At 42.9% G+C, this 25,579-nt stretch overlaps 1 protein-coding gene across 10 annotated transcripts in view; it reads left to right on the top strand.

Annotated features, from left to right (window-relative positions):
• The window catches only part of LOC106613881 (leucine-rich repeat-containing protein 7), a 175,880-nt gene that overhangs the window by 132,151 nt on the left and 18,150 nt on the right, over window positions 1–25,579 (top strand). For 7 of the 10 annotated variants that reach the window (XM_082956844.1, XM_082956848.1, XM_082956845.1 and 4 more), the window contains 17 exons: window positions 901–1,103; window positions 2,883–3,000; window positions 3,175–3,253; window positions 5,599–5,688; window positions 8,134–8,190; window positions 10,138–10,201; window positions 14,229–14,303; window positions 14,654–14,798; window positions 15,727–15,799; window positions 16,736–16,753; window positions 19,785–19,914; window positions 20,548–20,663; window positions 21,395–21,464; window positions 21,597–21,696; window positions 22,131–22,255; window positions 22,341–22,529; window positions 22,914–23,048. In XM_082956844.1, the coding sequence (XP_082812970.1) occupies window positions 915–1,103; window positions 2,883–3,000; window positions 3,175–3,253; window positions 5,599–5,688; window positions 8,134–8,190; window positions 10,138–10,201; window positions 14,229–14,303; window positions 14,654–14,798; window positions 15,727–15,799; window positions 16,736–16,753; window positions 19,785–19,914; window positions 20,548–20,663; window positions 21,395–21,464; window positions 21,597–21,696; window positions 22,131–22,255; window positions 22,341–22,529; window positions 22,914–23,048 (1,773 nt within the window). In that variant the 5' untranslated portion in view covers window positions 901–914. The remainder of the gene's footprint in view (window positions 1–900; window positions 1,104–2,882; window positions 3,001–3,174; window positions 3,254–5,598; window positions 5,689–8,133; window positions 8,191–10,137; window positions 10,202–14,228; window positions 14,304–14,653; window positions 14,799–15,726; window positions 15,800–16,735; window positions 16,754–19,784; window positions 19,915–20,547; window positions 20,664–21,394; window positions 21,465–21,596; window positions 21,697–22,130; window positions 22,256–22,340; window positions 22,530–22,913; window positions 23,049–25,579) is intronic. The other 3 variants (XM_082956851.1, XM_082956850.1, XM_082956843.1) reach the window with 1 other exon arrangement.

Here is a 25,579-nt window from a genome sequence, read left to right as displayed (position 1 = left end):
ACCTTTCGGTTACTAGTCCAATGCTCTGCCGCCCCAAATGTGGAGGTCCTGAGCGAGTGGGGTTACTGCCAAAATCTCTAAAACAACGTTGGAGGCAGCTTATGGTAGAGAAAGTAACATTAAATTCTCTGCCAACAGCTCTAGTGGACATTGCTGCAGTCAGCATGCCAATTGCATACTCCCTCAAAACCTGAGACATCTGTGGCATTGTGTTGTGTGACAAATCTGCACATTTTAGAGTAGCCTTTTATTGTCCCCAGCACAAGGTGCACCTGTGTAATGATCCTGCTGTTTAATCAGCTTCTTGATATGCCACACCTGTCAGGTGGATGGATTATCTTGGCAAAGGAGAAATTATAATTAACAGGGATGTAAACAAATTTGTGCTCCAAATTTTTTTAGAAATAAGCTTTTTATGTGTATGGAACATTTCTGGTATCTTTTATTTCAGCTCATGAAACATGGGACTAACACTTTACATGTTGAGTTTATATTTTTCTTCAGTATAATTAGGATGTGGCACTGGTATGATGGTATTGCTGTGCTGTGTAACAGTGTGAATAGTGGCTTTGACTCAGGTTGGCTAAATGCACTTAACTTTGTCGGAGACAATTAAGAGCCTGGTTGACGAGCGTGGTTCAGCATGGCTGCGGCTAATTACATTTAATCTTCTGCAATGCTGTCCTGACCTAATCACGGGGATGGCGAGGCGAGGGCCAAGCAGTGGGGAGATTATTTAAAGCGGAGTGGGTCAGAGGAACGCTCGGCTAGTTTATGTTGTCGATAACTCAGGACACGCTAGCCTGGCGTCAGCACACATTAATATGGCATTGAAATGCATTACATTGACACAGTCTTCTCTCCCTTTCTTTCCCTCTTCTCTCTTCTCCCCCTCAACAGTGCAGTGTCTGGAGATGACGACTAAGAGGAAGATCATTGGGCGCCTGGTGCCGTGCCGGTGCTTCCGGGGTGAGGAGGAGGTCATCTCAGTGCTGGACTACTCCCACTGCAGCCTGCAGCAGGTGCCCAAGGAGATATTCAGCTTCGAGCGCACACTGGAGGAGCTCTACCTGGATGCCAACCAGATCGAGGAGCTGCCCAAGGTGGGTTCTGCTGGGGCTGAGGCTGGGGACAGGGCTGAGCCTGGGGCTGGGACTGAGGGTGGGGACGAGGCTGGGGACAAGGCTGGGGCTGGGGTTGGGTTTGAGGCTGGGGCTGGGAAATGAAAGGGGTGAACTGTAGAAAAGAGGCTCTATAAAGCCAAATAGTTTAGACCAGTCATTCCCTTGAATTTCCCCCACATTACTAAAGCATGACGTAATGATCGATGGAAACATTATCTCAGCTCGATGCACTCTCTCTTCATGTGGCGCTCAGTGTTGATTGGCTAAATGAGTTGCCAGGCCAACCAGACCCCCACAGACCAAACAGTGCCGCAATGTCCTTCCTGTCTGTAAATGAGCTGCTTATGAAGCAGAGAGTGAAACACAAATGGACTTGCTGACTCTTGTCTGACCTTCACATTGAATAGAAAACAATCCAATCTGTGAATGTAGCTTTCGTTAAGACTTTCAACGGAGATCTATTACAATCTTGACAATAGTGTCTGTTTTAAATTGAAACCTCTGGCTGAATACATCATAGTCATTTAATACAACATTGATGAAATCCAACAATGTATTGGCTGAATGTTTACAGTGAAATTAACTGTGATATCCTTCAGAGTGGTTCAGTGGAATTACCACATTTCATGAAATTTCAGTGTGTTCATCAACAAACTCCCAATTAGATGCTTTAAGTTGGCAGAAACCGACTTCGGTATCTTCAACTTCTTTTTCTCATGACAACCGGATATGGGGACCCTGCTCAGGTGTTTTTTTTACACCTGCTGCGTTAGGTTAGGGTCTTTGTGACATGAGTTCAGGGCCAGTGTGGCTCCTCACAGGGTTGCATAAGTCCAGGCATTGATAGAGCCAGAGTGTGTGGTCCTTTATGTAAGTGTGGCTCATGTATCAGAGTGATGCCCTGGGCAAGACTGGACAATGCTGGCTCTCCTCTCCAGTCTTCATTGTTGTAGCTACTCCCCCTATGGCTCTTACTGCTCTTAAAGAGTAATGGCCTCTCATAATGGGCATGTTATAGTAATGTCCCCACTGGACTGTAATGTCTTCTTGACTGCATCTCAAATGGCACCCTCTTCCCTTTGTAGTGCACTACTTTTAACCAGAGCCCTATGGGCCAAATAGGGAATAAGGTGCCGTTTGGGATGCAGAGACTCAGAACGTCTCCCTTTCTAGTCTCTCCTTTTCATGGGGAAAGGAATGGACTGCAGTCAAATATAGGAGAAGGCGCTTGCTGATACTGTATTGGCTGGCTTTGAATGTAAAAGTTGATCTATTCATTATTCATGATACACTGTGATGGTAATTTGTAACCTGTTATCTCAAACATCAAGTGGCATGCTGCGATGCACATGCGCACTATAACTCTGTATAGCACCCTTTCACCTTCTCTCTCTATTACCTCACTCTCTCTTTCTCTCTATGCATTCTCTCTCTCTCTCTCTCTCTCTCTCTCTCTCTCCGCTCTCTCTCGCTCTCTCGCTCTCTCTCCCCCTCCCTCCCTCTCTCTGAGGAGAGAGCTGTGGAGGACTAATGTTGTCCCACAAGGTTACTCAACTGAGAGTGGCTGCTCTTACAGTGATCAATGGGAAACCCGTTAGAATGTTGAAAGAGACGTTACTCATTTAACAGCATCGCATCACTAGAGACCAGCCTCATTGAAACTCAATGCATGAAGTCTCACCAAGTCTACACTCTTTCAACTCAGCAGGCTAAGAGTATAACTTGTGTTTCTTCTATTCTGCCTCTCTCTTTCTAAAGCAACTATTTAACTGTCAGGCTCTCCGGAAGCTGAGCATGCCTGACAATGACCTGTCAAACCTGCCAACCACCATAGCCAGCCTTGTAAACCTGAGGGAGTTAGACATCAGTAAAAACGGTAAGTGAGTGAGATCCATAGAAATCTCTGCTAGTTTCTACTCTGATCTATTCCAGATCTCTACTCTCTACTGATACTGTGACTCTAAATGTTTGCATGATGTACAAAAGGATGAGGCATGAGTGTTAATTGGTTATGAATGACAAACATGTTTCTATTCCGTTCCATCTTTAGGTATTCAAGAGTTCCCAGACAACATTAAATGCTGTAAATGCTTATCTGTTGTGGAGGCAAGTGTAAATCCCATTGCCAAGTAAGTGAAGAGAGAAGTGTATCATTGTGGTGGAATGGCTGTAGTCTATAGGGATGATGGTAATGCTGTACTATCATCGCCAACAGCTGTGTCTGTCACTTTGTACCAAGCAACAACAACAGATTACCTCAGTAAGAAACAGCCATGAATATTTCAGTAAAAATGGCTGTAGAAATTATGGGTTAATCTTTTTAATATTTTCCAAAATCGCCCAGGGCAACTCTAACAGATACATAAAGAGGCAAATAACTACATGGGAGACTGTTCTATTTGTGTATCTGAGGCTTTTTTCTGAATTGAAATTATTTGAATAGAAGAATAGAAACAATTCCATCAATGTTAAACTAAGACATTTCTGTCCTGCCCTGTTAATTATCTTAATTGATACTGCATTGTGTAAATATGCCATTTGTTAAATATGGCATATTTCGCTGCACTCGCATTAACATCTGCTAACCATGTGTATGTGACCATAAATTTGATTTGAGTCGTTTTCTGTCATTACAGAGGGTAATGCAGGTCTCTCTGCTAGTTCTTGACATGACGTGACTCCTGCTATTAAATACATTGGAAAGCCATAAGGGAGTTGCACTGCCACTGAAAAATATTTACGCCATACATTTTGCATTTGTTGGTGGGAAATCATAGGTTGACAAACAAATGGGTCCTCGTAAACTAGAGTAAGGATGTATTACTGATTGGCTTTTTATTATACTGAGACTAGGGTCTCTTCTACAGATGAGCACTGCATAAATACATCAAACACACAATATACAACGTTTCAAACATATTAAGAAAAAACAGACACATTTATCAACGTAAGGTCTCTGATTAGTACTCAGAACTGACCAATGGGGACCAGAACATCTCATTTCAGAGATCTCACATAAATGGTGCAAAAAAAACAAAAATCAGCTCTGTAGAGACTGAAGGGGCCTCCGGTGTTATCCAAGCCTGAGACTGGGTTTGGCCATTTTATAAGTCTACATTTAATTAATGATGATAGATACATAGGATGTTTCTACATGAGTGCTTTGTAGATAAACAAGAAAATGCTGCTCTCTCCTTACATACAGAGGCCCAACCCATTTTTTGATACAAAAACACAATGGTGAGTTGAACAACCATCACCAGTAATAAACCTAAGGGCACAATGGAAAACAGCATCTAGTGGTTTAAGTTTAGCTGCTGCTGCATGCGTATAGATAATGTCCGCATAGTCTAAAATAAACATACAAGTGGCCTGGACAATTTCCTTCCTATTAACAAAAGTCAGACATGCTTTGTTTCTGTAAAAAAAAAAAAAATTAAAGGTAAACTTCTTTACCAGCTCAGTGACATTTTTTAAATGACAGTTTGTCACCAAGCCAGATACAATCATATTTGTAGGAAGGAACTCGCTCAATTTCTGTACCGTTCAAACTAGGCATTACAAATTCATTTAAATATGGGTTGTTGGGACCTAGAAAAAAACATGTATTTTGTTTGCATTTAGCACTAACTTTAGATCAAAAAGTGACCTCTGCAGTGCTTGAAAATCTGACTTAAAATGTGAAAAGGCTTGGCAAACCGATGAAGCAATGGAGTACAACACTCATCTGCATACAATTATATATATTTTTTACAGCATTACCAATGTTATTTATATATGTTGTAAACAGTAGTGGGCTGTCACGGCTGTTCGAAGGAGCGGACCAAGATGCAGAGTTTTCGTAGTTCCACATATTTATTAAAAGTGAAACTGAATGCAATACACTGAAATACTAGAAAATACAAGACAACAAACCGTGACACAGAGAGTACAACACACTACTCAAAAGACAATAACCCACAAACAACATGCAGAAACACCCCTACTAAATATGACCTCCAATCAGAGGCAACGAGGACCAGCTGCCTCCAATTGAAGGTCAACCCAATAAACCCCAACCTAGAAATAGACAAACTAGAACTATAACATAGAAATAGAAAACATAGAACAAACACAAAAACACCCCCTGTCACGCCCTGACCACTCTACCATAGAAAATAACAACTTATATTGGTCAGGACGTGACATGGGCCGAATATTGAACCTTGGGGCACCAAGGTATGAGTATGTGTCATTCTGTAGTGCTGCAGTGTGCTAGCTTCTCTGACAGCGCTGAGAGGAGCTGGTTCAGGGGAGCTGTCATGGGAATGGGGCGGGCTAACATTTAGCCTGACTTTAAATGTGTCTGAGGTCCTTAGCCTCTGTAAATCCTGTACCCTGGCACCAACTAACAGGAACCTGCTCTCTTTCTTTCTACCGTTCTCTTTCTCTCTCTTCCCTTCCCACTCTCTCATTTTCAATCTCTCCACTGCAGGCTCCCAGACGGCTTCACCCAGCTCCTCAACCTGACACAGCTCTTCTTAAACGATGCTTTTCTGGAGTACCTCCCCGCCAACTTTGGCAGGTGAGTTCAGCTTATGGAGTACACTGCTCTGCGACTGTGGGTCCTTGGGCCCTCTGTGTATGTATAGGGTTTGGATTGGAGCTTTTATTCTGCGCTCCGTTACAAATATGCCTAGGTGGGTTTACATTGTAAACAGACTGTTCTTTATTCTCTGCACACAACAACGCCTGGTAAAAAGCACTTGCCTGGGGCTTGCATTAATAAAGCAATGGGTTTAGCAGCATCTCCTATCTGGTTTGGTGATGAATTGAGTAAAAGTAACAATTCATCAAAACAGCAGTGGTATTGCACTTGGGCTCAGTGTAATGGAATTTAAGGTTGGGGTGTCATGTTTTCTGATCCAGTACTTTACAGTCCTATGCATATCATTAACATCTATTAATACTAGGGTTCATTTACTAAAGTTACTGTAATCTTCAGTAATTTTGGTAATTAACAGAAAATCTAAGGCAATCTATCATAAATTTGGTCATTTCTACTTGGATAACGGTAAAAAAAATGAGATATATTCATATATAGTATGCATTTATTATGTCCATATTGTCCATGAATTTCTAATAGATAGAGCATAAGGCTCAAGAGAAAATATAATAATTAATGAAAAAAGCATCTAGTCAACAATGGCATTATTTTCAATTAACTCTGCAACTCTTCCAACTATTGACATTTTTCAAAGCAACCACCAGTTTGACACCAAAACATTGACAAATACATATTGACATAGTAAAATAAATACAAGTTTGTACAGTGCATTTGGAATGTATTCAGACCCCATTATTTTTTCCACATTTTGTTATGTTACAGCTTTATTCTAAAATTGATTAAAATTATTTTTTTCCTCGTCAATCTGCACTCAATGCCCAATAATGACAAAGCAAACAGTTTTTTAGAAATGTTTGCAAATTTATAAAAAAATAAAAAAAACAGAAATACCTTATTTACATAAGTATTCAGACCCTTTGCTATGAGACTCGAAATTGAGCAGAGGTGCATCCTGTTTCCATTTATCATCCTTGAGATCTTTTTACAACTTGATGGAGTCTACCTGTGGTAAATTCAATTGATTGGACATGATTTGGAAAGGCATACACCTGTCTATATAAGGTCCCACAGTTGGCAGTTTGTCAGAGCAAAAACCAAGCCATGAGGTCGAAGGAATTGTCCGTAGATTGTGTCGAGGCACAGATCTGGGAAAGGGTACCAAAGAATGTCTGCAGCATTGAAGGTCCCCAAGAACTCAGTGGCCTCCATCATTCTTAAATGGAAGAAGTCTGGATCCACCTCTTCCTAGAGCTGGCCACCCGGCCAAACTGAAAAATCGGGGGAGAAGGGCCTTGGTTAGGGAGATGACCAAGAACCCGATGGTCACTCTGACAGAGCTCCAGAGTTCCTCTGTGGAGATGGGAGAAACTTCCAGAAGGACAACCATCTCTGTAGCACTTCACCAATCAGACCTTTATGGTAGTGTCCAGGCAGAAGCCACTCCTCAGTAAAAAGGCACATGACAGCCTGCTTGGAGTTTGCCAAAAGGCACCTAAAGGGCTCTCAGACCATGAGAAACAAGATTCTCTACTCTGATGAAACCAAGATTGAACTCTTTGGCCTGAATGCCAAGCGTCACATCTGGAGAAAACCTGGCACCATCCCTACAGTGAAGCATGGTGGTGGCAGCATCATGCTGTGGGTACTTCGGAACAAGTCTCACTGTCCTTGAGTGGCCCAGCCAGAGACCGGACTTGAACCTGATCTCTGGAGAGACCTGAAAATAGCTGTGCAGCGATGCTCCCCATCCAACCTGACAGAGCTTGAGAGGATTCGCAGAGAAGAATACAGGTGTGCCAAGCTTGTAGCGTCATACCAAGGAAGACTCAAGGCTGTCATTGCTGACATAGGTGCATCAACAAAGTACCGAGTAAAGGGTCTGAATACTTATGTAAATGTAATATTTCAGTACATTCTTTATACATTTGCACCAAAAAAAATTGAACATGTTTTTGCTTTGTCATTATGGGGTATTGCATGTAGATTGATGAGGGGGAAAAAAACGATTTAATGCATTTTAGAATAAGGCTGTAAATCAAGGGGTCTGTATACTTTCCAAATGCACTGCATAAAGGTTATTTCATGCTGAAACCCTGAGTTTATCATTTTTATTTAGGATCATGTTTTGTAGCTTTGTCATTCCATTTTTGTAATCTTATTGAATTATTTCATGTATTTTACATGTGATAAGGCCACACACAGTACCAGAGATTATTACAGACACCTGTGACAATCTGAAGTACCCAAAGGGCCACTAGATGTCTTGTGACAGATTACATAAAATCCTTGAAAGATGAAAATTCTGGTAATCTTCTGGTAAACTTCAAAAGTTTCCAGGAATATACCCTCCCTATAATTTGTTTTGTTTGTCTTGTTGTGTTTTTGACATCCTCTACCTTTCAGACTTTCCAAGTTACGGATCCTGGAACTGCGAGAGAACCACCTGAAAACGATGCCAAAGTGAGTGACTAACCACGCAGAGACCTCTCCTCACCTCACCAGGGGAGCTAGAGTTAGCTACAGAGACGTGTTTGATCATGGGATGGAAAGGAAAGGGTACAGTAAAAGACATCCCAGGCTGAAACTAAACTCTTTGCCAACATACTTTTCACTAAAGTACATAGATAATAATATATATATATATATATATATATATATATATATATATATATATATATATATATATATATATATATATATTTAACCTTTATTTAATCAGGCAAGTCAGTGAAGAACAAATTCTTATTTACATTGACAGCCTACACCAGCCAAACCCGGACGACGCTGGGCTAATTGTGCGCCGCCCTATGGGACTCCCAATCACGGCCGGTTGTGATACAGCCTGGATAACTTGCAGCCAATATCACTGATTCATACAAGTAGAGAGAACTACAATGTTTAACTGTTTGAGTGTTATCTATCCACATGTTAATACAGTATTTTATTGCAACGTCTCAATGTTTTCCCCCAGCACTTTAAATAAATGATAGCCTTCATCCCACTCCATCCAGCCTACACACAGCCTACCCACCTCACGTCTGTCCCCTCTCTCCTATGGAGGAGCTACTGAAGTAACCACTGAAGTAGCCATGAAAAGTGTCTGTTAATGGAAACCCTGACAGTTTTAGCAGCCAGCATGCCTATTCAGTCCCTATGAATAATCCAACCCTGCCCAAGGTACTCGTCCACACAGCAGGCTTTGGTTTTACCATTCCCCCTGCAGCACACGCTGGGGGCCAAATAGCCTGAGTAACATTCTGAGTTGGAATCTTAATGGGCAGATCAGAGTCAGAGCATGGTAAATAGCAGCTTCTAAAGCAAATGCCATCAGTCTCTCTCTGTGCGATGTGTAGCATGTGTCAGAGGAGGGGCGCTGTGCTATGGTCTTGTTATTTGATGTCTAAATGAAATGTGAAGAAGGCCCCATGTTGGAGCGTGTGTGTAGCTAGTGGAGCGCAGCCAGTGATGTTATGATTTATCATAGTAGAGAGTGTTGCGTTGCGTGCCCGAGAGACAGACACACTGCTCACATTGGTTGGTGCATGCATGCTGGCTCACTCAGGTGTCCTGATTTGAAAACAACTTTTATCCCACCATAACAATAACCCTACCCTCATCCATCACACTAGAGATTGAGTCAAATGAAGTACACTCATCCTCTGTCACCTCTAATGTGGCACAGCAAGGGATGTTTATTCATCTGCGTAAACCAACTCAAACATGTTTCCCCTTGAAGATGAGTGTAATGTCCTCATTCAGTTAATGAGTGTATCACGTTATCGTGGAGTCATTGGAGGGAAAGTGTATCCTAGAGGAAGGGTATAGATTACAAATAGGATTTTGATATGTAATCAAGGTTGGGGAGATACTCTGCCATGAGGGATCTGATCTGTTTGTTCTCACATCATAATTGAAATGAACTATATGGCCCAGCTGCTGTATATCATGACGTAAAACATACATGGCAGAGTATCCGCTTTAGTGATTTTACTAATGGACGCTCACCACTCAAGACAAAGATCCTCTGCAATCGCAAGCCAATACAACCAGTAATGACGTGCAATACATCTTAGATGAAATCATTCTGACATTGCTCTCCCCGGCTGACATTGTGTACACTGCATGGATGAAAGACTTTAATTTGAGGTGTTGCATGGTGCAATGGAGAAAGCCATTTCATGTTATATTAATCATTAACTAACTGCATTGTTTTGTTTTTAGCTATTTATATTTGTAGTGAATATTATGTGAATGTGTGGGGATATCTGGCTAGCACGGCGTCCTCTCTGCAATGGCAGACTTGCAGGAGGCCTGTTTGGGAGGGAGTTTGGCTGGTGATTGGCCTTTCTAAATGGTGACTTTGTTTCTATGCCAGAATCTGAGGCTCTTCCCTCTTGTTTGCTGCAGGTCAATACACAGACTGTCACAGCTGGAGCGATTAGACTTGGGAAGCAATGAATTCACTGAACTGGTAAGAAAAGAGGCCCTTTGAAGACGCCAGTCACGTGGACAGCAGCTGTCACCACACAGGCAGCCATGACCCAGCAGACCTGGAAGACGAGCCAGAGCCGGGCCTCCCCTCGCTCTGCTCTGCACCCTCATTACGTCTCCAGCACTGCTCCCTCCGCCCGCTGTGTGTGTGTGTACATGTGTGCGTGAATGCGTGCAAGTGTGCCATGGGAAATGGCTGGTACATTAGAGAGGTACTGTGAGGTTAGTTTAAAATGCTGCATGATTATTGACCAACAATCCATGTGATATCTAAAATGGGGCAGTATGAAGTGTGTGGATGCAGAATGCTCAAGGAGGGAGGGAGGCTTTTCAAGTGCGTAACTTCTCTAAGTCATCCTTGGTTAACATGATCACACACTGTGCTGGGACTCCGGAGCCCCTGGGAGAGCTGCTGGGTGATGCCATGCATGACATGCTCTGTGCCACAGGTCCCACTGATACCTTAATTGTGCATGTCTAAATGTGCTGTTAGACTGAGGGCTGGGCTGCCTCCACAGACCCCTCTGTCTCACCGTGGCGTTGGAACACACTCACTATGGACACAGCAGCACCTGCCTCCTCCTCACTCAAGGTCAAGATTAACAGGCACACAAACCCATCTCAGAATGACTCCTGTGTTTTCCAACCATCGAATTTTAAACATAAGGGCATTTTTCTTTAGGTCTGTACCAGCGTTTCCCAAACGAGGGGTCGCAACCCCATGTGGGGCCGCCTTATTTGAAAATGGGGTTGCGAGAGAAACTGAAATGAAATTTAAAAAAATGTACTTGCTTCATAGCCGGTAGCCGCTAGATGTATTAAACAGAGTGGTTTCTGTTTTCTTCCTACAAATGGCTCTATTTTTTGAACAGTTTAAACTACAAAATATTATGACCCCATCACTGAAAGATTAGACTCTAAGGAACACGTATGTGTCTTCTGTTTCCCTACAATGCCCACAAGCCACGAAGGACTTATTAGAACAGAGTGGACAAGACCAGGCACTAAATCAGACTGGGGGCAAAATAATATCAAGATCATACAAAAGTGTTACCTGATGGTCTTCTGAACTTCCCGTTACCTTTCTGATGCATTTCAGTCACTTCAAACCATACTTCCTTCAGATTGAAATACTGTCAAAAGTACTGTCAGACTGATTTGTAATAGACTGTCATAACCCCAATTAAAAAAAGTAAACATTGGCCGTTGATTACGTCACTTTGTTTACATGGTGGAGTCACGAAAAATGTTTGATCTCAAAATGGGGTCGCAGGCCAAAAAAGTTTGGGAACCCCTCGTCTATACTTTCTGTCACATCTGATGTACCTTTAGTATTTCCAGGACTTTGTCCTTGGGAAGTGAGGAAAAGGCATAATTTGCACAGCCCGTTCCAAGGGAGCAGATGGTTTGGCATTGTGATAAGCATGCTTTGCTGAAGTCCCCAAGTTACTGCAGAGAGAGAGAGAGCGCCCATCAACTCTTCCTGGTGCTATAGTCTGAACTCACAATCTGTGTGTCCTACTTAAATACAAGCCTCCCTCCCTCCCTCCACTTATGGCCTCTCTCATCCTATCCCTTCCCCATTCAAGGACTCCTGTTGCTTTTTGCTGATAGTGTGAGCCACATTGCCAATTGCATCTCAATTCCCCTCAAATAGAATCTTGTAGTCTAGCTTTATTGCCTGCTGATTTTGAAGCCCAGGGAAAATAGAATGCATTTTCTCGCATTCCTTAAGCTGTTGTTTCTTCCTCATCTGTCCCATACCTTGTGCCAACATGCCTATTGCATTTCTTCAGCTGATGGTTTCTGTGGTGAATGTTAGATTATTCTATCAGTGTTTTTCAGCATGGAGAATTCATGGATTTTTTCCCCCAGAATTCCGTCCTGGTTTACTGGTATTTCTTTGTGGAGGCAGACGCCTTTCCCCTTAATTAAACTAAGCTCTGGAATGTAATTCAGAGTCAACAGAGCTTCTAACAGGTTGGCTGAACCAGAAGGTCTATGAAAGCTCTCTCCATCTGATTTCAGCTCATGCCTTATTTTAGTGGCAATCAGTCTTCTACTCGGTTTTACTAAACTGAAAACATTTACATGTATAAGACCAGGATTCAGAAGACCTTATGTGCATTCAGCACAAGCAGCTCATTGATATGAATGAGACTGAAAACATTGTCCTTCTTGCTCTAGGCTAAACACATGCAGAAGATGCAGATGTGAAAACGTCTGCCACTGACATAAACTACAGAAAAATGCAACTTCAGAGGCATTGTCATGTGACGAAACCAAACAATGACCTCAGCACATGTGGGCCCAGCTGAGCCACGAGCAGATGCTTACTCCTGTGTGTCACAGAGGCAGAGAGTGAGGAAAGTTTCCTAATTAAAGTCCCTGCCTGGAGAAGGGGAAGAGGGAGGAGGGAGGAGGGGGGAGGGGGGACGCAGATGCCGGTGCTTGGAGGGCCGGGGTAGAGCAGAGCAGTGGATGTCATCAGCAGAGAGGAAATGACATCGCAGAGCTTCAAAGACAGACAAGAGGACATGCCTCTGCACAGGAAGCTCCATGGCACTGAGCACCATCCAAGTGTTTAATCTCCATCCGGAGAGAACAGGAGGCATGGTAGAGGTGCCAACACAGTCCACCATGCCAACCCTTCTCTTTGTTTCTCATTAATGCTGAACTTATAAGTAAAATAGTGTGGTGCTACTGTACTGACTCCAGCTCTACTGTAGATTGTGAGCTATGGATTAATGAGTCATACTACACACAACAATCCAAGAGTTCAGTGAGGGATTTGGAGATTGTGTGTGATGTTTTGGGAGGGTAGAGGGCAGGTAGGGGACACAGCAACTACATGGGACATTTTTAGCACCGCATACATTACCCAAAGCCAGTTGACCTTCTTTATACCCTTGGTGGGACGGAAACTTAATTTGTTTTTTGGGGGTTTGAAGTTTACTCTAAATTATACTTTTTTTGAGTAGTTAATAGAATATGCATTGCATCAGTCTGATTTAGATTGCTATGTTGTAAAGTCTCAAATGATACTGTAGGAATTTCTATTATTTTTGAGAAAGTGGTTGTGTACCTCCTGTTTTTGTTGTTGTTGGGTGTTGGCTGCTTCCATGCTGAGATTCTATTAACTTCTGTCACAAATTCTGTCACCAAAGCTAGCACATACCATTTTTTTAGGAGAATGCCCTTGGCAAACTTAATAAAACATCACTACTTTTTAGAAAACCCACAAGATACTGTAGCTACCCTCACAACTATGAGAAAAAAGCTGTCAGATATAATAATCAGAAATAGTCTAAATAGAAAATAGTCCACAATACAATTTGGAGTCCTTATTGACTGCCACACCAATGATGCCACACCATGCTGGGGAAAGAAATGCATGAAACACCTAGATGAGAGAGATTGGAATTGATTAGGGCAGCATGAAGGACTGTGAGGTCTGTCACTTAGTCTCTCAGGTTGGCCTAATGGAGTCATTTACACATAGTCGGGTATAACCTTTACTCCAGAGAGACACACACAGTCTGGCCAGGCCTCTCCACACAGGCCTGTATCGAATACAATCACTCACAGAGCTCCATTCATTCATTACCCCACTCTGTGGCCCGTGCAGCGATTCAAACACCCCTTTTCCATTATAGAATACGGAACGTGAGATGATTCTAGAATACATCTGGAGGAGCGACTGAGGATCGTAACTTTGCACCACTCTGTGTGCATATGCCGTCATTGACATGCCTATTTTGTTTTGTAATTACCCCATTGGTGTTGTGACATGAGATTATTCACTTCTTATATTGATTGGTGTTAAAATCCCACTTCCTTTACCATGATGATAAATTACATGCCACTCCTCACCCTGCCCTGACTCCAAGTTGCCAGGGCTTTCTTATGTCTTTGCCCTAGTTTCTGGGCTATTTTCTAAGGTACAGCCCTCCTGCTGCTGGTTGTTCTAGACAGCTACAGGATGTTGTGTGTCTTTGGTGTTTCAGCCTGAAGTCCTGGAGCAGATCCATAACCTAAAGGAGCTGTGGATGGACAACAACTCTCTGCAGAAGATACCTGGGGTAGGCCTACAGCCCTTCACTACCACCTCCAGTCATTATCTGCCTGTGTCATTTGTCATTGGCCCTGATGAAGTCTGTGCATGGCGGTTGTGATGCACTACCATAGGGAAACTCTTGCAAGACAGTTCCCTCAAACCCACATGTTGGAACAATGGCAAGCTGGAGACAGCTCTCTCTCTCTCTCTCTCTCTCTCTCTCTCTCTCTCTCTCTCTCTCTCTCTCTCTCCCTCTCTCTGTCTCTCTCTCTTTCTGTCTCTCTGTCTCTCCCTCTGTCTCTCCCTCTGTCTCTCGCTCTCCTCAACCGCTCTAACATCCATCTCTCCATGTCTCTCCCTCCCCTTCTGCTGAAGTGTATAGGGAAGCTGAGGCAGCTGCGCTACCTGGACCTGGCTAAAAACAGGATTGAGAGCTTGGACACTGACATCTCTGGCTGTGAGTGCCTGGAGGACCTCCTGCTCTCTTCCAACATGCTGCAGCATCTGCCTGACACCATAGGTGAGGCCATAGAACTGCTCTGCTCTCTCCCATCTGCAACAATAATATCTCCTGGTTAGATTGTCTCTGCTCTCTCCCCTCTGCAACAATAGGGTCTCCTGGTTAGATTGTCTCTGCTATCTCCCCTCTGCAACAATAATATATCCTGGTTAGATTGTCTCTGCTCTCTCCCCTCTGAAACAATAGTCTCCTGGTTAGATTGTCTCTGCTCTCTCCCCTCTGCAACAATAGGGTCTCCTGGTTAGATTGTCTCTGCTATCTCCCCTCTGCAACAATAGAGTCTCCTGGTTAGATTGTCTCTGCTCTCTCCCCTCTGGAACAATAAGATCTCCTGGTTATATTGTCTCTGCTCTCTCCCCTCTGGAACAATAGGATCTCCTGGTTAGATTGTCTCTGCTCTCTCCCCTTTGGAACAATAGGATCTCCTGGTTAGAAAGAATAAGAAAAAGGATCAAGAAAGGATGATTAGGAGATAAGGTGGGGATAGGATGATTAATTCTGTAATGACTGCGTTCATCGTGGCGGCTCCTCTTGGAGGTTGTTATCTGAGAGCGCAAATCCCTGAGTTGGTTTGCCTCTATCAATCATATGCGTCATTAAAATTCGATTCCTATTTGGAGAGAAAAAAGTGTTTGTTTGAATCCTCAAATTTAATTTGCACAAACTATTAAGTTATTTTGTACTTAATAAGTTTGTCAATAATTTCCTGTCTGTAAATGAATCAACCGGTAAGAGGATTATGTAGACAATGGGTTTGAAAAATTCCTTTTAACTGTGTTCTTCTCTTTTAACTGTGTTCTTCTCTTTTAACTGTGTTCTTCTCTTTTAACTTTGCTTCTCATGGTGTGTTTGTTCCTTTTTTAAATAATCAATTACATAACATCAAATGAATAGTGAAACTAGAGTTATGTCTTTGTCTCCATTGTAGGAATGTTGAAGAAGCTCACAACACTAAAAGTGGATGACAACCAGCTCACCTCACTGCCTAACACCATTGGAAGGTGAGTACTTTCACTTCTCAGATTGCAATCCCTGAACTTCCCAAATAAAATGTTTTGAAAGGATGTGGCCAAAAGCTGAACTAAATTCCAAGTCTTGTTTATTAGTGCATATCTATCATTGAACTGAATGCTAGTCTGTTTTAGGGCATCTATTGCATAACCAAATTAAAAGCCGTCAGAGACACAGATTTTGATGGTAAATTCAGTTGACACATTGCATCTTAATCTTAGCTCGTCTTCTATGCCAGTGGTTTGTTGCTGTAGTCAACACGGCCCGTGGATAGAAGGGGTCTGAAACTCTGCTGTCTCACTCTGGCACCTTCTCCTTGATGCTGCTTCTTACCTCACATCGACTAACGCTGATTTGCTCCATCACTGTTCACACCAAGTATAGAGTGATGTAGAACATTGTGTCTCAGTTGGCGGCACTGAGAGAGAGAGAGAGAGAGAGAGAGAGGGAGGGAGGGAGGGAAAGAGAGAGGCAGAGAGGGAGAGAGATACATTTTGGGGGTGTGCCATCATTTGTTGTGCAATACTTAAAATGGAGGCTGTCTGAGTGGACTTGACTCTGATGTAAAAAAAAAATACTTCCCAAGCTTCCTCTGCTAGTATTGTAACCTCAACTCAAACACAATAGCCAGCCAAGTTGATTTGCTTGTTTTATATATACTATATCAGTTTAATCTGTAAACTAGAATGAGTCAGAGGCAATTCTGGGGGTCAAGTCTGAAGACGCCCAATTACTGTGATGTCATAGGTCAGGGTCACCACCTTACAGCTCATCATGTCATGTTCATCCTTACCGTGCCCTGCCTCCCCCACTGCTGCTCCCCAAGCCTGTGATACTGTTTCCTGTACACCTTTTTTTCTTGGTTTGTCATTGGTCGGTTTTGTGTGTTGTGGTTATTTCACATGCATCTAAAATGGGCCACTTAGTGGACGCGCCAAATTAGGGTAAGTAGACTGTAAATCCCTGTCTCCTGTACACGTTCCTCCTCGCCACAGCATGTTTATTCAGGCAAGTGCTCACCTTAATGTCCCCTGTCTGTATGTTCCGGCCGGGGAAGCAGATCTAGTAAAAGGCCTGCATATGGGAGGCCAGCTGGGCCAGCCTGTTCAGACAAATGTTGAGCTAATGACTCTGCTGTGTGTACAATAAATAAATACAATTGTAAATGGTGATTGGCCCAAATGCTGATTGGCTTAAAGCTGTGGTATGACACAAAATTAACTGTTTACTGTTCTAATAACGTTGGTAAGCAGCAATAAGCCACCTCAGGGTTTGTGGTATATAGCCAATATACCACGGCTAAGGGCTGTTCTTATGCACGATACAATGTGGAGTGCCTGGATACAGCCCTTAGCCGTGGTATATTGGCTATATACCGCACCCCCTCAGGCATTATTGCTTAAATGAAGTCTTTCCAGTGTGGGGAGGCAGCTCTTCCCCTCATCCTGTCCTGTTTATATACAATGACATTTTACACTAAATGCTCTGTTGGAGTTTGAATTTTAAAACTGGACTGTTGTTGTTGATTTTGCTCACGTTGTCCTTTCAAGTCTGACAAAGAGGCAAGGGCATTTGACTCAATAAACACTGTGGCTTTAGAGTTTAAGGTATATTATAAGATATAGAGTTAAGTTTGTCATTCATGAAGTTCAGTATTTAATATTCCCGATTTTGGTAAAAATCATACTGTTGATTATAATCTGATTGAAAAGAGATACTGGCACCACCAGATAGTGAGTCAGCAACATTAACTATTCATTTTCCCTCATGGAATTAATAAAGTTGAATCAATTTTGTGGTTTGTCTGTAAAAATCTCTCATTCTATCAAGTCATGGTTTTGAATATTGCCATGATCCTCATGAATCCATTTGATTCATGATTTCACCTTTCTGTAGTCTGTACATGTCTTAGATGGATCTACTCTTATAAGGAACACAATTATGATTTGTTTCCATGGAGGGATCAGTCATCTGAGGCTGCATCTGTCAACAACAAATACAGTCAATAACAAATAATGCAACCTGCTGCTGAAATGAATCTACCTATGGCTTTTCCTCAAAATGTTTGAGTGAAATAATGCTTGTATCATTATGATACAGTTGAAGTCGGAAGTTTACATACACCTTAGCCAAAAACATTTAAACTCAGTTTTTCACAATTCCTGACATTTAATACTAGTAAAAATACCCTGTTTTAGGTCAGTTAGGATCACCACTTTATTTTAAGAATGTGAAATGTCAGAAACATAGTAGAATGATTAATTTCAGCTTTTCTTTCTTTCATCACATTCCCAGTGGGTCATAAGTTTACATACACTCAATTAGTATTTGTTAGCATTGCCTTTAAATTGTTTAATTTGGGTCAAACGTTTTGGGTAGCCTTACACAAGCTTCCCACAATAAGTTGGGTGAATTTTGGCCCATTCCTCCTGACAGAGCTGGTGTAACTGAGTCAGGTTTGTAGGCCTCCTTGCTCGCACATGCTTTTTCAGTTCTGCCCACAAATGTTCTATGGGATTGAGGTCAGTGCTTTGTGATGGCCATTCCAATACCTTGACCTTGTTGTCCTTAAGCCATTTTGCCACAACTTTGGAAGTATGCTTGGGGTAATTGTCCATTTGGAAGACCCATTTGCGACCAAGCTTTAACTTCCTGACTGATGTCTTGAGATGTTGCTTCAATATATCCACATAATTTTCCTGCCTCATGATGCCATCTATTTTGTGAAGTGCACCAGTCCCTCCTGCAGCAAAGCACTCCCACAACATGATGCTGCCACCCCCATGTGTCACGATTGAGATGGTGTTCTTCAGCTTGCAAGCCTCCCCCTTTTTCCTCCAAACATAACGATGGTCATTATGGCCAAACAGTTATTTTGTTTCATCAGACCAGAGGACATTTTTCCAAAAAGTACAGTCTTTGTCCCCATGTGCAGTTGCAAACCTGGCTTTTTTATGGCGGTTTTGGAGCAGTGGCTTCTTCCTTGCTAAGCGGCCTTTCAGGTTATGTCAATATAGGACTCATTTTATTGTGGATATAGATACTTTTGTACCTGTTTCCTCCAGCATCTTCACAAGGTCCTTTGCTGCTGTTCTGGGATTGATTTGCACTTTTCGCACCAAAGTACGATCATCTCTAAGAGACAGAACGCGTCTCCTTCCTGAGTGGTATGATGGCTGCGTGGTCCCATGGTGTTTATACTTGCGTACTATTGTTTGTACAGATGAACGTGGTACCTTCAGGCGTTTGGAAATTGCTTCCAAGGAAGAGCCAGACTTGTGGAGGTCTACCATATTTTTTCTGAGGTCTTGGCTGATTTCTTTTGATTTTCCTATGATGTCAAGCAAAGAGGCACTGAGTTTGAAGGTAGGCCTTGACATACATCCACAGGTACACCTCCAGTTGACTCAAATGATGTCAATTAGCATATCAGAAGCTTCTAAAGCCATGTTTAAAGGCACAGTCAACTTAGTGTATGTAAACTTCTGACCCACTGGAATTGTGATACAGTGAATTATAAGTGAAATAATATGTCTGTTAAAAATTGTTGAAAATATTTCTTGTGTCATGCACTAAGTATGTCTTAACCGACTTGCCAAAACTATAGTTTGTTAACAAGAAATTTGTGGAGTGGTTGAAAAACAAGTTTTAATGACTTCAACCTAAGTGTATGTAAATGTTCCACTTCAATAATTCACAGGCCATTTTTTTGCGTACGAATTATGTGTAAGTAGGTCTGTGCTTCGCAGGTTCTTCACAAAATGATATGCACATATTAATACGGTACATCAAAGACATGTGTAGTAGAAAATCTATGCAGATTTGTGGTTGTTTTGCCTTTATTTTTTATTGATAGAGTTTTGGTTATTGTGCTTCTTTCCATGTTGATGTTACACTAATAACTAACCAAGTGGAAGTAGCTGTGGCATGAAGGATTCTTAAGGGACTCGTTCTCCACTTTCTTCCTCTACCCAGTTTATCGCTTTTAGAGGAGTTTGACTGCAGCTGTAATGAATTAGAGTCCCTGCCCCCCACCATTGGCTACCTGCCCAACCTTCGCACGTTTTCTGCTGATGAAAACTTTCTCATTGAACTACCCAGGGAGGTACGTCCGTCTGTCCCTATATCCTCACAGTGCTCCTGTACACTCACACACATACACAATGCATTTGGTTGTGTATGTAACATTGTTGGGGAATAGTGAACTACATGTAGTTCAACTAGTAATTGAACTACATTTTGCAGTAGCTTGGTGGCAGTTGAACTAAATTCAAATCTTGGTAGTGTTGTCAGTAGTTAATTACTGTTTTGCCATGTAGCGGTGTAGCTAACTACTGGAACTACGTGCTACTTTTTTGCAAAAATAATATATAGGTGAGGTAGGCAAGAATTTTCTTGCTTTTTCAGCGTCAGACCTGCCTAATTTTCACTTGAAACGTTGAATAGGCTAAATCACACATTCTGCTAACTTCTGACTCCAGAGTGATCTATTCTTGCAATTTGTAGTCTATGACATTTCAGATTGAGATATGATAATTTAGCACAAAGTAGTTTGGATGTAGTGATCTACTTTTTCTTAAGGGTAGCTTTAGTGTAGCTTAACTTCTTCCAGTGTGAAGTGGTAGCTTGGTAAACTATATTTTCAGAGTAGCTTCCTCAAAACTGGTAATTTATATGGTTTGGTGCATGGAAGATGGAAAGTGATCACTGAAATATCTGCTTGGCTCTTTTGTTGCAGATTGGGAACTGTAAGAATGTGACAGTCATGTCGTTGCGCTCCAATAAACTAGAGTTTCTACCTGATGAGATTGGGCAGATGACCAAGCTACGTGTTCTCAACTTAAGCGACAATAGGTATCAACCGATTGCTCTGCTATGTATACATACAGTAGCACACGCACACACAGAAACACAGCGAATCCATATGTTCCTCACACTCTCATTGACGGGGAAAATGCTTGTGTTGTGTGTCTATATATTTACATAGAGCGTAGGTGGAGTGGGGAATTCTTCTGAGGATTTTATAAAAACTAGGGAAGCTAGCTAGTGGTTATTATTTTGTTAATAGCACATTAAGATAGCTGCACAGCCTTAGAAAGCACTTCCCCCTGCCCACGGGCTAATTAAGAAAGCTCTTTATGAGATGTTTGGTTGCTCTGCCAGTGATTAACTGGATCCAAGGTAATTAAACCTGACCATCACTTAACACACGACAGCCATTAGTCAGACCTGCCTCTACACGCAGCACCACACACCACAGAGCTGATAGGCTGCCTCAGAACGGGCATCGAATCACCCCAACCCTGCATCATCCTACCTACAGTAGCCCACAACACTGTCTCCCTCTGACATATTTCTGTTGTCAAAGTGAGGCAGAGTTTGCTGAGCGTGTTGCCAAGGTGAGTAGTGAGTGTCAGTCAGTCAGAGGCAGGCAGGCTGTTATAGTTCCTTGGCAGAGGAATAGTATTGGCTTTTCACAGGGGACTTAATGATGATCTGTGTCCTTGAACACATCAGAACACAGTTTACTCATTGAGATGATATGCCTTCTTACTCCCCATTTCGTCTTCTTCTCCCTTACACAGATTAAAGAATCTCCCATTCACTTTCACAAAACTAAAAGATCTTGCTGCTCTTTGGCTTTCAGACAATCAGGTAAATATGATCTTATATGTTGTTTTGTTAGAAAGAAACACACCTTTACATTTTCGGATCAATTCTATTGTTTTACCTGTGTATTAGCAATACTTGAAGTGTCAATTATGTGTGATTGTCTTCTGTGTGCAGTCCAAGGCCCTGATCCCTCTCCAGACAGAGGCTCATCCAGAGACCAAGCAGAGGGTCCTCACCAACTACATGTTCCCTCAGCAACCACGACATGATGAGGGTGAGCTAGCTAGATACTGTGGGTGGAAATGTAACACATGCTGACAGGAGGGAAAATGCTCATAGCCAAGTATTCCCACAAAGTGGATGTTGCAGTACTATGAGTATGTGATTTTGTGATCGCTAAGGTCCCATGGATATGTATTTACAATTGATGAATGGTGCTTGAAATAACACTGGTATCCCTATAGTAATGGGTATAGTGATATGTGTGCAGAGCATGTGCCACTGAACTACCCTTTGAGGGTCAGATAGACTGAAGGTGTACATTTACTCAGGGATTGAATCCATTTTGAGGTTCCACTTGAGGGAGTTTGACAGATGGTTGGGTTAGGTGCCAGTGCACTGTATGCTGTTGGTGAAGTAAGCATGTCAGAACAGCACCAGTGTGAGACCAGTGACACCTCCCTGTTTCTCTGCCCGTCCTCTCTGTAGACTACCAGTCAGACAGCGATAGCTTCAACCCCACTTTATGGGAGGAGCAGCGTCAGCAGAGGATGACCGTAGCCTTTGAGTTCGAGGAGAAGAAGGAGGAGGAGGACAACTCTGGAAAAGTCAAGGTTTCACAGGACTTTCTGTTGACCTCAGTTTCCCCCATTTTTATTTTGTTATTACCGCTTATTTTTGCTCGTCCTGTCTGTCCAGGTTGAGATCAATCTGAAGCGCTACCCCACACCGTACCCAGAGGACCTGAAGAACATGGTGAAGTCAGTGCAGAACATGGTGGGCAAGAACCAGCTTCCCCTCAGCACTGGTACTAACTCCTCTGGTACCAACATGGAGCCACGAAAACAAGAACAGTATGAGCCCCCCTGGCCCATGCCCCCCAAAGAGGTAACAGACCGGGTCACACTACACACCCAGAAACCCACACATACCACCACACTCTCTCTCTCTCTCTCTCTCTCTCTCACACACACAAATACAAAAACAAATGATTATATTATACATAGTCCTCTTTGGCTGAATGCGATAGATATGTGTCACCCAGTCACTCAGAGTGATCTTCTGTTCCAGGTGATGGAAAGAGAGATGTTAGAGAGAGAGAGAGAGTTCAACAAGACTCAGAGTGATCTTCTGTTCCAGTTGATGGAGACAGAGATGTTAGAGAGAGAGAGAGAGAGAGAGTTCAACAAGACTCAGTGATCTTCTGTTCCAGGTGATGGAGAGAGAGATGTTAGAGAGTTCAACAAGACTCAGAGTGATCTTCTGTTCCAGGTGATGGAGAGAGAGATGTTAGAGAGAGAGAGAGAGTTCAACAAGACTCAGATGACAGAGCAAGGCATCATCCACAACTCTGCCATCGACATCCCAAAGCGCAAGGACAAGGAGGATCTGACTGAGAGCTCAGAGGTACAGGAGCAATTTCCTTATCTCTTTGTGAAAATGTTAAATAGTTTGTAGCACTTATTACGCCCTTGTAACACCAGGAAAGCAAAACAAAACAACAGCTTGTATTGGGCATGGTGGGGGAGAGAGTAATGACATGAATGTTTACACTGCAGCCTCAAGGTCCTCTCAGGCCGTTATGTCAGATTTAGTCCTTAGTTGCCTTGGACATCTCAATGTGAGAGTTCGGGTAGAGGTGAGACCACCTGTATTGAGCGCATGGGAACTGAATTTCATTGAAAGAACTGAGTAGGTGTGTCCAAACTTTTTCAAAGACGTAGATTAACGTAGTATCAGCTTTCAGTGTTTTTGACTTACGGCCAGGTGTGACAAAGTTTGAGAGGGCAGTGTATTAAACCCAGGGCCATGGATCTGTGGTGTAGCAGCTTTTTACAGGTGATGTGATTGAAACCTGCAGAGATCATAGGATCCTTTCATCTGGAAGCCTCAAAGGCCCCATGATGGCCTCAACTGGGTCTTTGTTAAATCGTTAGCTCTCTCTCTGAATACACAGAGGAGTCAGTGTCAGACAGGTAGTCTGCTGAGGTGCTGTTTTCACAATTATTTTATGCTGTGTGCAAAAAGGTGCATTATCTTGGCATAATATCATATTGTGGCTGAAATGGAGGTTAACTCGGCCATAACTCAAATGTCAAGTATTAGTGCATTTGCAAGTCCCCAGGGGACAACATGGCGCCGAATTTGTAGCCTTTAATAAGGCTTGAAATACTGCACAACGAACAGCAGAGGCTGTTGAATAAACAGAGCAAAGGTCAGTGTTAAATGTCAATTGCATTCAGAGGACTCCAATAGGCTAGATCTGAATAAGCTCCTGTTCCCAGAGTCATACAATATGTATCTTGTATCTGCTTACTGTCATTTCTTTGTAAGCGCTATAGGAGCCCAGAGTTTGGACCAATTACATCAGGGTTGTAAATGCACTCATGCTGGTTGTGAGTCCTTTTAACATTGCATACATTTAAGATGAGATGTAGATTAGATTTTATTTTAACCTGTAAAATGAAAATACATATAAAATCCCCTTTCCAGTGGAAGTAGGTTCCAACTTCCAAGGAGTCAGCTAGCAACCACTTATTTTCCTAACCCTAAATCTGGAAGGTCCTCCTGTGCTTGGCACTCTGCTATATCTCTACCTCTCTGTAAAGTGTGTTGACAGAGCTGCAATGTCCTGTGTACTTTGTGTCCATAACTGCTTTGGATTGCCTCATGCTGTCTCCTCCCATAAAACCCCAGGGAGAGAGAGACCCTTGGGTGCCGCGGTGCTGCAACGAGAACTGGGTCACTGGGTGGGGGGCTGGAGGAGTGGGGGGCTGGTGGGGAGGGGTGCTGGAGGGGTTGGGGGATGGAGGGGTGGGTGGGGGGGTGGGGGGGCTGGAGGGGTGTGGGGCTGGTGGGGAGGGGGTATGGAGGGGAGGGGGGATGGATGGAGGGGTTGGAGGGCTGGAGGGGTGGGGGGGTGGATGGAGGGGTGGGGGGCTGGAGGGGTGGAGGGGTGGGGGGCTGGGGGGCTGGAGGGGTGGCGGGGCTGATGCCATAAACCATGCTTCTTTACCTCACACAACTTTTTTTTGTAGAACCATGAAAACTTCCGCTCCATCTTTTATTTGTTCGTATGTGTGTTTGTTTTGCTTAGATTTCTTTACATCGCGTGGTTCCCAAGCTGCCACAGCCAGAGAATGCGTCCTCGGCCGTTACAGCTTCTTCCTGTTTCTGCCTCATAGTAAGTGGCTGTGAGATCAGACATTAGACAGTCTGCTCAACCACGGCTCGGCTGGCGTGACTTCACACTGCCTCTTTGCACGCTGACAAAGACTATGAAACATCTGGAGAAACAAAATCGGAGTATCATGAAATATGAAGATGAAAGCCGATAACAGCCACTCTCTCTAATGAACAGTGAAACTGTAGATATGTAATGTATATAATGTACAGTACTTATGAAGAGGAAAAATTTTTATGCAAAGTCTGCATCATGGCATATATAGTATACACAGTAGTGTGCAAACGGGCAGTAGACTGTCAGTGCCAAGGCTAACTCCAGCACTTATTGGCATCACCACACTACAATCTCTTCACAGCTGTTTGTTTTGAGTTAATCAAGCATTCCTCTGAGACGTGGCCAAAGCATCAAGCCTGGCATACCAATTACTCCCAGCCATAGAGAAGGTGCTGGTAAATTATGGACACAATCTTGGGAGTGATTTAAGGTGGCATTTTTACCCAAAGCAGAAAGCGGTTGCATCTGTCGTTGCGTGTCATGTAACACTGAACATGCTGAACCCTCATAGTAGCCCCATCACAGGTATGGATTTATAGACATTCAATTATATGTTTTGAAACATATAGCGCAGAAGAATCGGATATATTGCGAGAGAAAAAGAAGATGGAGGGAGATACAGATATGCCAGTGAGACAGTGCTGTGTAGTGAGTGTTCCTGGGATGTGGTTCCTGGAGTCACCTGGCAAGCAGGCCT

Source organism: Salmo salar, chromosome 10 (genome assembly GCF_965601325.2).
Source record: "Salmo salar chromosome 10, fSalSal1, whole genome shotgun sequence".
Taxonomy (NCBI): domain Eukaryota; kingdom Metazoa; phylum Chordata; class Actinopteri; order Salmoniformes; family Salmonidae; genus Salmo; species Salmo salar.
This window is presented reverse-complemented; position numbering and strand designations above follow the sequence as displayed.